The sequence below is a fragment of the Gymnoscopelus microlampas genome (assembly GCF_963454915.1).
Source record: "Gymnoscopelus microlampas genome assembly, chromosome: 11".
In the NCBI taxonomy this organism is placed as follows: domain Eukaryota; kingdom Metazoa; phylum Chordata; class Actinopteri; order Myctophiformes; family Myctophidae; genus Gymnoscopelus; species Gymnoscopelus microlampas.
Window position 1 is genome coordinate 38,752,265 of NC_139948.1, and position 10,922 is coordinate 38,763,186.

The 10,922-nt window shown below is 44.8% G+C and overlaps 1 protein-coding gene across 1 annotated transcript in view; it reads right to left on the minus strand.

The window, feature by feature from the left end:
• The window catches only part of aatka (apoptosis-associated tyrosine kinase a), a 44,840-nt gene that overhangs the window by 21,689 nt on the left and 12,229 nt on the right, over positions 1 to 10,922 (minus strand). The window contains exon 2 of the mRNA XM_084072868.1: positions 5,537 to 5,670. Coding sequence (XP_083928994.1) covers positions 5,537 to 5,670 — 134 coding nt within the window. The remainder of the gene's footprint in view (positions 1 to 5,536; positions 5,671 to 10,922) is intronic.

Below are 10,922 nucleotides of genomic sequence, written 5' to 3' on the forward strand. Positions count from 1 at the left end.
AAAGGGGTGTGTGTGTGTGTGTGTGTGTGTGTGTGTGTGTGTGTGTGTGTGTGTGTGTGTGTGTGTGTGTGTGTGTGTGTGTGTGTGTGTGTGTGTGTGTACGTGCGTGCGTATGTGTGTCTGTAGGGGTGGGGGGGGGGGGGGGGCCTTTTTCCTTCCATCTTCATCCCACGTTTCTCTCCATCTGTTCACTCCTAACTTGGCCTCCTATCTATTCTACCTCCATCCCTCCGGGTTCTTTTCTCCCCGATCTGGTGTCCTTGTGTCCAGAATGTTCTGAAGTTGGCTCAGGTGCTCTCTCTCTCTCTCCCTCTCTCTCTTTCTCTCTCACTGGTCTGTTCAATGACATAATGGGGGTGGGGGGTGGGACGGTACGAATGACCTCTTCTGTGTGTGTGTGTGTGTGTGTGTGTGTGTGTGTGTGTGTGTGTGCGCGCGCGCACACACGTGCGTGTGGGGGCAGAGTGTGTTTGAGCAGCTTCCTCTTTCTTAGAAAAGGAGTATTGATCGTAAAACCACAAGAAGGGTCATACTGTATACAGTAGTATGAACCTTTGAACCTAACAGTGGCTTACAGGAAGAGACAGACAGTTCTCAGATTAACGCTGCGACCTGTAAAATGTGACCCCGCTCCACCTGCTCCTCTCCACACGAGGCTCCACTCTCTGAATAAGGTCCCCACCCCCTCATCATCCACAGCGTGACGAAGTGTAGCAGAGGGTCATAATAGATATAGAAACCTAGATACCTCATTGGCCTCTGCAGTTCGTTGGAGCGACCTGTATCACGGCCGCCATTTTAGAGGGGGCAGGCTGCCACTCAAAGTGACTACTGGCCAATCACAGCGCATTGACTACTGGCCAATCACAGCGCGTCTAACTGACTAGTTGCCTCTTAAAGGGTTAAGGCGCCCCCGCCTGCCTCTGATTGGCCTACGGAACGCCCCCTTCTGTGGCGCACACGGAAAGCTTTCCCCCTCCAATATGGCACCCGAGATACAGACGCCTCAGAGCCGGAGGAAGCGTCTACCTTTATATGTCTATGCAGAGGGTAGTCTCAAAGATGATTAATTTAGGGAAGATACACCATCGCGATTGGGCGGGGAATCACGAACGTCCTATGTTTACTGGTGCTAGATCCCGCGAGAGTGTGTTGCTGGGAAAGAGAAAAGTTGATAATAAAGTAATGTTTTTGTGATTTATCTCTCTGAAAAAAAGCCATTTTAGAATGAAAATCTTATATTGTGTGGCTTGTGACGATCGGCCAATATTATTAGGTTATATTAGGACGATATTGACCAATATTTAGTTCAGTGACCATGGGGCTAAAGAACAGTTCAGAAGCTGTGTTCGAGTTCACCCTTCCATTAGAAATAATAGAAATAATACGTCCACCTACTTCACGTAGATACGGGAAGTAAACCGGTGATGGTGAGTCTTTTTTGCCTTGGGTACTCTACAGCATTGGTTCTCAAACATTTCCGTGCGAAGGACCCCCAAATAGACACTTATTAGACCGCGGACCCCCATTTGAAAAGATAAGCCAGGGACCCCCATAAGAGAAGATTTTTACGGCTCTCTAGCAGTGATTTCAACCATTTTAATTTCAAGGACCCCCAGTTTGACATGCATTAGGCTACGGACCCCCATTTAATGGCATGTATGTCTCTGGGACCCCAATTCATATTGTAAAATCAATGTTAATTTAACTCTGAGAGTGTACAAATGTTACAGACCCATAAGGGTCCATTTGGTCCCTGTCCATCATTTAGCTGGGGACCCCCTGGAACCCCCTCAAGTACCCCTGGGGGTCCTCGGACCCCACTTTGAGAACCAATGCTCTACAGGAGCACTGCATGCCCCCAGTCTTAGATATGACTCATCTAACCATCAGTGTATAAAAGTGGTATCTCAAAATGTATATGTATTTGGCCGCGAACCCCCATCTGAAAACATTTTCAAGATTTTGTCACGATTTTTGGAAAATAGCAGATTGACAATTGTGAGCCTGTAGATTGGTTACTTTCAAATGGACGATGTATATAGGGTTCATTTGGTTAAACTGTTGATGTTATATTTACTAATTTTGCTGGAAATGGGCGTGGCTTATTTTGGGAGTTGCATAATAATCCAAGGAATCTTGAAATCTTGTGGCATTTCGTGCAAAACGGGCCACTCCTGCAAACTTTGGAAGCCAATCTTAGCCAATCAGGATGGAATATGAAACATCTGACGGATCCGTCTTGATCAAATTTTTCTTGGCAAAAATCGGCCTCCTGCTGGTAATATTTGGATAATACAGTATATCACACTACCAGTAGTCCAAGGAAGTAAGACACACATGAAGTCTGAGATCCACATGGAAGGCTAGCACTTACTAGACCCTGTCTTGTTGTTCACTGGCTGTTCCTGGGCTCAATGCAATCTTACAAACAGCGAACAGCTGCAATGTGATAAATTTGTTGGCTTGTGAATGTGACTAAATATGTAAATTGTGTAAAAAAGTAATAAGTATAGTCCAATGACTGTGGCATCTACAGCCCGACTCCCTCCACTCGTCTCCTTGAGGCCAATTCTCCTTCTCCTAAATGCCAGTGTTACTCTAGGTGCCATCCGAAAAGCCTGTCCACACACAGCGATGATGACGGCTCATAATGACGCCAGTCAGCGTGGTTAACTGCTGCTGTGGCAGCGGCTGGTAATACTGTGGAGTGGGGTTGGCAAGAGCACTCTGTTCAAAAGCATGCATCCACATGCATTCTTTTATTTTTTACTTGATTGGGTTTTAGACTAGTGTTATTTTTTTATTTTAGAAAAGCCTCCTGTGGACAGGCGTTGAAAACTAGCGCTCGTGCTATATACATTTGAAGCAATCCAAATGCCTCCATTTCCCCTTGTCAATACGAAAATGTCTTTTTCACTGCAGAAAAAAAGCGTGCTCGGATATGGCCATGAGCAAGTGTGTGTGTGTGTGTGTGTGTGTGTGTGTGTGTGTGTGTGTGTGTGTGTGTGTGTGTGTGTGTGTGTGTGTGTGTGTGTGTGTGTGTGTGTGTGTGTGTGTGTGTGTGTGTGTGTGTGTGTGTGTGCGTGTGTGCGTGTGTGCGCGCGCGTGTGTACTTATGTGTTGGCTAAAATGTAATGCCCTGTGTATGTGTGTATGTTTGTTTCACATTCAGAGGAACCATCTGCCAATCTCCCCCGAGCAAAGTGTGAAAGCAAGCACCTGGTCAGCGTTCCATTGGTCCCCACGGACCAGCCTTCAGTTTAGAAAGCACTTAATACTCAACCTCACTCTTTCCGTTCCAATGAGAGCACAGCGGTGGAGGTGGAATAATGAATCTCTTTTTCAATGTTGCACCGGCGCACTCTTGCTAATGGTCTCATGCTAATGCACACTTTTACAAAGTGAGTCGTGGAATAACAAACGGGAAGTTCTTGAAGTGCTTTGACGCTGAATGAGTTATGATCGAGTTAACGCGTTGCCGAGGCGCGATGGAACCGACATCATCTGCGGTTCACCGCCTAAACTGACAAAACGTCATGAGGACTTAATGCTAGAACCGACGAGACTAAAGCTATGTCTGTCTGTCTACCAAACGTCATCCCAGCTTATGTGTATGTGTGCTGCTTGGGAATTAACCCATTCAAACCGGGAACGCATCTGTGCAACCATTTAAACCATTATTTTATACTTTGGCTATTCAAAAATAGCAGATATCCAAGCTCATAGCGCGGCACCGAGTGCCGCACTATGAGCTTGTAGATCTGCTATTTAAAAAAAAATATATATATTATTTTAAGCAAACATTTGTAACTCAAATCTTTGCCTCTGTGGGTCCCTGGAACTAAATATTTTGAGATGGGGGTCCACGGCCAAATACATATAATTTTGGGGGTCATTGACGTGAAAAAGTTTGAGAACCACTGATATAGCAACATAAGTTTTTCAGAAAACTGTTAGGACTTAGAAGACATTTTGTAGAATCGGAACTTCAGGCCTTAACACATTCCCTGCCAGAGGTCTTACTTCCCCCACTGCCAATGTTAAAAACAAAAAACATAGGAGCCGAGATACAGGATTTTAAACTAATAAGTTAACCAAGGAGTGAATGGAGCAAGAACTCTTTGGATGGCTATATCTCTGGTTCTGTGTGGATAAATTGAAAATTGAAAAAAAAAAAAAAAAAAAAAACTTTTTTTTTTCATTCACGGTTATACTCGTGACTGGCAGATAACGGGGTATTTATCCAATCACGGTTATACTCGTGATTGGCAGGTAATGTGTTAAGAAGTGAAAATCCCGGTCTTTTCACAGACAAAGTTCACTATGCTCAATGGCATGCTGTTATTTCTAAGGATTTGCTCATTTTCATAGCAAAGAGAAACAGAGTGGAACGGTTTTGTCACAGCTTTATATTCTTTTTTAAACCTTTGACTATCTACGCAACAGCTCCCACATCTGTCTTGCTCCTATTTCAGTTTTATACCTCATTGCACGATGGTGTCGCGCATCAAAAATAGTCAATGTTCAAGCTCACAACACATCGCAGGCTTGTAGGTCGGCTATTTATTGCGCGCAACACTGTCATACAACCAGGTATAAATTGAACATTACCCTTCAGCCCACAGAAACCCACACTGAGATGCTACAGTAACCCAAGTTAAGGATGCTGGTCCCTCCCTATTTACTGTGAGACCAAACACTCTTCTCTAATCTGCCTTCAGAGCTCACAGGTCCATCAAATGATCCACTCAGTGTGTCAGTACTAGCACCACTAGCTCATCTTTGTCATATATACAGCACAATGAAATAAATCTGGCCTTTGTGCTACTCTAGAATGTTTCAGGTAGAACTTTATCATATTCCATCCAAGGGTGTTACCATGGCAGCCCTAATGAGGAAAGGGAATGGATTTACCATTGGCAACCACTGTCATGGCCCCAGCCAGCATGTTATGGAATAGCGTACTCTGCTGGAGAGTGGAGACTGCCTTTTTTCAGGGCAGAAGTAGTTTAAAGGAAGCCTCACTGTCACATAGACCGTCTGTGACTACAGGTCATTAAAGTACATTAATTTTCCACTTAATGAGCTGGTCTGAGCAAAGAGATACATACACACGTATTGGAGCCTTTCTGTTCATCCGTGTTCATTATCAGTGTAGCATTGACATTTGCACACACTATGATGACTGTCAGCTCCACCCTGTGTCTACTGAGGTACAAGGCAGGATGTTGGATGGATCTCTCTCTCTCTCTCTCTCTCTGTGTCTCTCTCTCTCTCTGCTGACACAGCTAGGCTCTGCCATGCAGGCAGCTGAGGCCAGTACAGATACACTATGTACTAGACCTACAAGGTTATATGACAAGACAGCCTCTTCAGAGAAAAAAAAAAAAGGCATTATCTGTTAAGTAAATAGCGTCATATTGTAACTCAGAGATAGCACCACACCAGCCAGCAGCTGTGTGTGCTTGCTGTGCGTTGGTTCAGTGTGTGTGCTACACTCATCTCCACAGGCAGGGGGCAGCAGCAGGCTCACCTTGAAGCCGATGTCACCCTTCTTGCAGCAGAGGCAGGCCAGCATGAGGAAGACAAAGGTGAAGAGGCCAGAGAAGGAGACGGCTACCACTGCCAGAGACGAAGGCCACGACAGCTCGCTCAGTGGGGCCCCATCTGCAGGACAAGAACACGTTTGATTTGAACCATTGCACAAATGACAAAGAAAATGTACAGGAAGAAGACACTGAGAGAATTAGGCATTTTGTGACACTTGAAACAAAGTCTTTGAAAAAACACGCAATGCATGATCAGCTAATTCGCCTGCTTCACTTCTCCCTCCTGAGCCATTGTTGTTCACAGTTGAGTGCTACAAAGGGAATTGAAAGCTCATGATGTTTCGCAAAGGCCTCTTCTCTCCACCAGAATAGCTAGTGGGACTTAATTACATTAGTTCCTATGCATACTCCTGAAAACTAAATGTCTCATATCACCCACAGTCATAGCGCTCTGCCTGAGGCTAATGATTTAATAAACGTGCGGTAGCGGGTTGCTGTGCCGTGCACCGTTTTAATGTAAGGAAAGGAAACCACGATAAATGAAAACGCTTAATAGGAAGTCCTAATACGCTTTTCACTTTCAACAATCCAGCAACCTACAGTAATTATGTTGGTGCATGTGCATTATATACTTGCTCAAAAAGCTGTGTCGCGACAAACGAAAGCACAATATAGCTGTGCATTATGAAAACAAAACAAGCCAGCCTGGGGCGTAGCGTGGCGGTCCAGGCACCCTAGGCTGCAATGCCAGCCTGACAGCGTGTCACGGGCTCGACGACCATTGCTGCTTGTCACCCCCCCCCCCCCCCATCTCTCTCCCCATTTCCTGTCAGCCTACTTTCCCTATCCCTCTCTAAAATAAAAAAGGCAGAAAAAGCCCCCCAAAAATATAAATCTTTCAAAACTAAATAAAATGAGGGCAAGCCCTCACATGCAGTGAGGGGTTACGTGCATTTAAATGGTGTGCTATATTTTGGAATGGTTCATTAAGCTGCTACATAAAGAAGAAAAAACAACGGCACATTTTGTGTGTGAACCGTAGGTCTACACAGTGCATGGATCTCAAAGAATGAGTCATAGCTCATAACCCTTGCCAACGGTAGATCTTGACCAACCGTGCCATGACCGACGGGCCTCGTGAAGGTTTTGAACTGAACTGTTTTTGCTGCCGTGTGCAAGTCAATGGCAATATCTCGTGTCGTTGCTTTGCACACGCAGCATGTGTGTGCTGTTGCACATGTGTCTGGCTCCCTTTCCACCTGCAGCCAAAACAGACAGATTAGGCGATGGGTCAAAGAGTGGGTCAAACGGCTTAAAATCCCCTGCCAGAAATGATTAGAGTGAGAGAGAGAGCGAGAGAGTAAAGGAAGCTAGGGGCAGTGGTGTAAAGTAGGCTAACTAAGTACTTTTACTCAAGTACTGTACTTAAGTACACTTTTGAGGAATTTTTACTTTACTGGAGTATTTCCCATTTTCAATAGTTTTACTTCTACTCCACTACTTCTTAGAGGCAAATATTGTACTTTTACTCCACTGCAATTATTTAACAGCTTTAGTTACTAGTTACTTTGCAGATTTAGATTATCATCACAAAATATACAATAATCATGTGAGAATGTGCCACTTAGCGGCTGGAAATCAGTACAGAGCCATGTAGTAGTTTGCACCCAGAAGGTGTATTTAAAAATACATACAGGACATGAACACCACAGTAGCTCTTCACCATCAACAGACCTCAGTCAACAGTGGCAAGTGACAGCCTTTTATGCTCAGCTGAGCTAATGAGCCAGCCTTGACCATATCACTATAAGGGGTGTATTCAAACCCAGAGCACAACATAAATAAACATACAATACAAACACACCATAAATATTTAAATACCCTTAACCCCCCCCCCCCCCCCCCCCCCCAAGTATATTAAAACTCATTGAACTACAAAATACTCTTTCCTAACTGCTACAACCAAGCAACGCATCACAACCATTTGCCATTCTGACTTGGTTCAGCCCAATTGTACTGGACAGAACAGCTCCACTTGAACGGTAACTGTTAAGATTCCAATCATCACTCAACATTACCTATCTTACACCTCTATACATATTGCACTCAAGTCTCTATTGCACTCATTCCTATTCTACACTTTGCATTGCCCCTCCTGATTACCACTAAACATTTCTGTCTCCGGGTGGAACGAATTAGCTGGGTGGCCAGCTTAACAAACAGGAAACAGTTCAGTTGAAATGTATTCAATCAACAACAAAATAAAGGACTGTGCTTAAATACAACTGTGCAGATTAATTGTGCCAATACCTAAAGTGCCCATATGCTGTGCAAATATTGTTCAATTATTAAGGGTTAAATTACGTGTTTAAACATAGTAACAGAGGTCCTCTCTGTTACAAACCACTTCAGCCCTATATATATTTCGGCCATTTGAAAATGGTCGATCTACAAGCTCACAATGCGTTGCGATGCGACGCATTGTGAGCTTGACATTCTGCACAATGAGTACTTTTACTTTTGGTACTTTAGGTACATTTTTATGCCAATACTTTTTTACTTTTACTCAAGTAAATTTTGATTACCGGACTTTTACTCTTAACAGACTATTTCTACACTGCAGCATTGATACTTTTACTTAAGTAAAAGATGCGAGTACTTTTTCCACCACTGGCTAGGGGAGCATATCACACACATAACACAGACAACGCACATTTGGTGCCTCAGAGCCGGTGCCGCGTGATGGGTCCATGGAGGATCCGATTGGATTTCGCTGACATAGAGGAGACAGTTCCCTAACCTCATAGGACCTGACTTATCCACAGTTTCACCCCAAAGCAGTATGCCAACGATGCACACATACAGTATAGACACCTACATACTGTAACATCATAACACGGGTCCATTTGGTTGTACATAACTCAAGAGTTACAAATGGTAAATTAACACTGAGGAATTTACTGTGTACATACAGTAGTAAACACTCACACACTCATCTAATTGGGGCTTGGACTACACTGTGTGCGTGGGTGTGTGCGTGTGTGTGTGCGTGTGCGTGTGTACGTGTGTGTGTGTGTGTGTGTACGTGTGTGTGTGTGTGTGGGGGGGGGGGGGGGGGTGTTACCCTTTAACACATCACCATGGTAACAGCCTGGCTGGCTGACCCATCATAGTTGATTGGCTTTCACGGTGCGGTAAACCGCCTCCCCTCTGCCGCTCTGTCTTCTTCTCCATTTTTGGAACCGGAGCAAGACACACATTTCTACGCTGATGCCTCAGTCCACCGGCAGCTGCTGCTCGCTCTCCTCTCTGTCTCCCCAAATTCTCCAGTGAGATTTTCAAAGTCTGTTTGCGTGTGTGTGTGTGTGTGTGTGTGTGTGTGTGTGTGTGTGTGTGTGTGTGTGTGTGTGTGTGTGTGTGTGTGTGTGTGTGTGTGTGTGCGTACGTGCGTGTGTGTCTGTGTGCATGCGTGCGTGCGTGCGTGCCTGTGTGTGCTTGGAATGTAGTGGAATGAGCTGGAATTAATTGGACAGAATGGAATGAGAGGAGAAAAATACCATACGATGTTGAGCCAGGAAGTGCTTTTACTATACCCACACTATTTCTGTGGAAGATGACACAAACACACGCACGCACTCGGCACACACACACACACACACACACACACACACACACACATCGTTGATAGGACGGTGATAAAACGCATCATCAACATATCTTCATCTCTCCGTTCTTCAGTTACGGACGATTATATATATGTGACCTTGACCATGATGGTGACCTTGACCGTTGACCCTTTTCGACCCAAAATCTCTTCATGGCAGCACAGTTATCATTCCCACTGAGTTTCACGAAAATGTGCCCATCCATTCTCACAGACACACAGATATGAGACCGAAAAAAATAGGCTCCCAATATTGAATTCACTTATTCTCAACGATTTCAGTCATAGTAGACCTTCATCATAGTACACAGTAACATAGTGTTCATTCATCCACTTGTAACTGGTGTACAAATGTAACCAAATGGACCCTCTCGGGTCCATTTGAATTAACACTGAGGATTTTACACACTGTGGATTTTACTGTTTCTTCTTTGTTGTGTACACAACAGTAACCTTACATAAACAATGCCCTAGCAAACTAGTTTCCGCTCATCCCTCTGCTCTGGCAGTAGGGATGTTCACCCCAGGTGTTAGTTCAGACAGATAAACATACGGCACTAGATAGAAACATTTGTTCCTCCAATGTGTTCCTCCAGCTACTGTAAATAGACAAGACAAGCAGCAGTAAATTGCATAGTGGCACTCAGGCATTTAATGTAGACTGTTATTCTGTTACTTTATGACTGTGTGTATGAAGGTTATGGTCTTTGGGGTTCTGTTACAAGTGCTATGGGATTTGATATGCTGCATATATCAATTGCCTTCTTGGATTACAAGACCGCACTGGATGGAAAGATGGACACGGACAGACAAACAGCTGCAGTAAAGTGGCTGCTCATACAGCTTTTTTTACCCCTTTTTTTCTCCCCAATTTAGTTGTTATGCCAATTGATTCCTCCCCACACACATTTCTGTGTGTTGTCACTGCTATTGTATCCTACTGGCTCACCTGCCAGGCAGTGAGGAGCCCCCACTGGGAGGATGTGTAGCCTTCGTCCTACTCCTCCCGCTCAACACGATCCGTTGACAGGCGGCACTCCAGCCTCATAGGAGTAGTGAAGTGACAATAGGCTCTATTCACAGCAGCCATATTATGAAGACATTCACAGGTGTTACCAATGATACTAATGAAGGCTCTGTTCCATTCTGGTCAAACAGAGTCAGGGTGCTGATATTGTGCATGTTGGCTCACTGGAAACACTCTGCTACACCAGTGGGTCTACAGTTGGGGTCCAGGGACCCTCATGGGCTTCCAAATGGCCCCTTACAGGTGTTTAACTCTGAGAGTGTACAAATGGAACCAAATCATTTGGTTCCATTTGTACACTCTCAGAGTTATGGGGGTCGTGGAAACCACTGTGCTAGACTAAATGGAACAGAGCCTTCATTAGTATCATTGGTAACACCTGGGAAGGAAGTGATAATATGGCTGCTGTGCATAGAGCCAATTACCACCCTTCCTGCCCGCCTTCCCTCCCTGAAACAAGCTTGGTCAAGCCAGATACGCCGCAGTGGAACCCCTTTGGTGGGCTGGCACTGTACTTTACCCCTTGCGCCACCCGAGCGCTCAACCACACATGATTGTGTTTTCATTTAGTCCTCTATGACAGTGGTTCTCAAACGTCTTCATGTCGAGGACCCCCAAATTGACACTTATTAGCCCGCGGACCCCCATTTGAAAAGATATGCCAGGGACCCCCATAAGA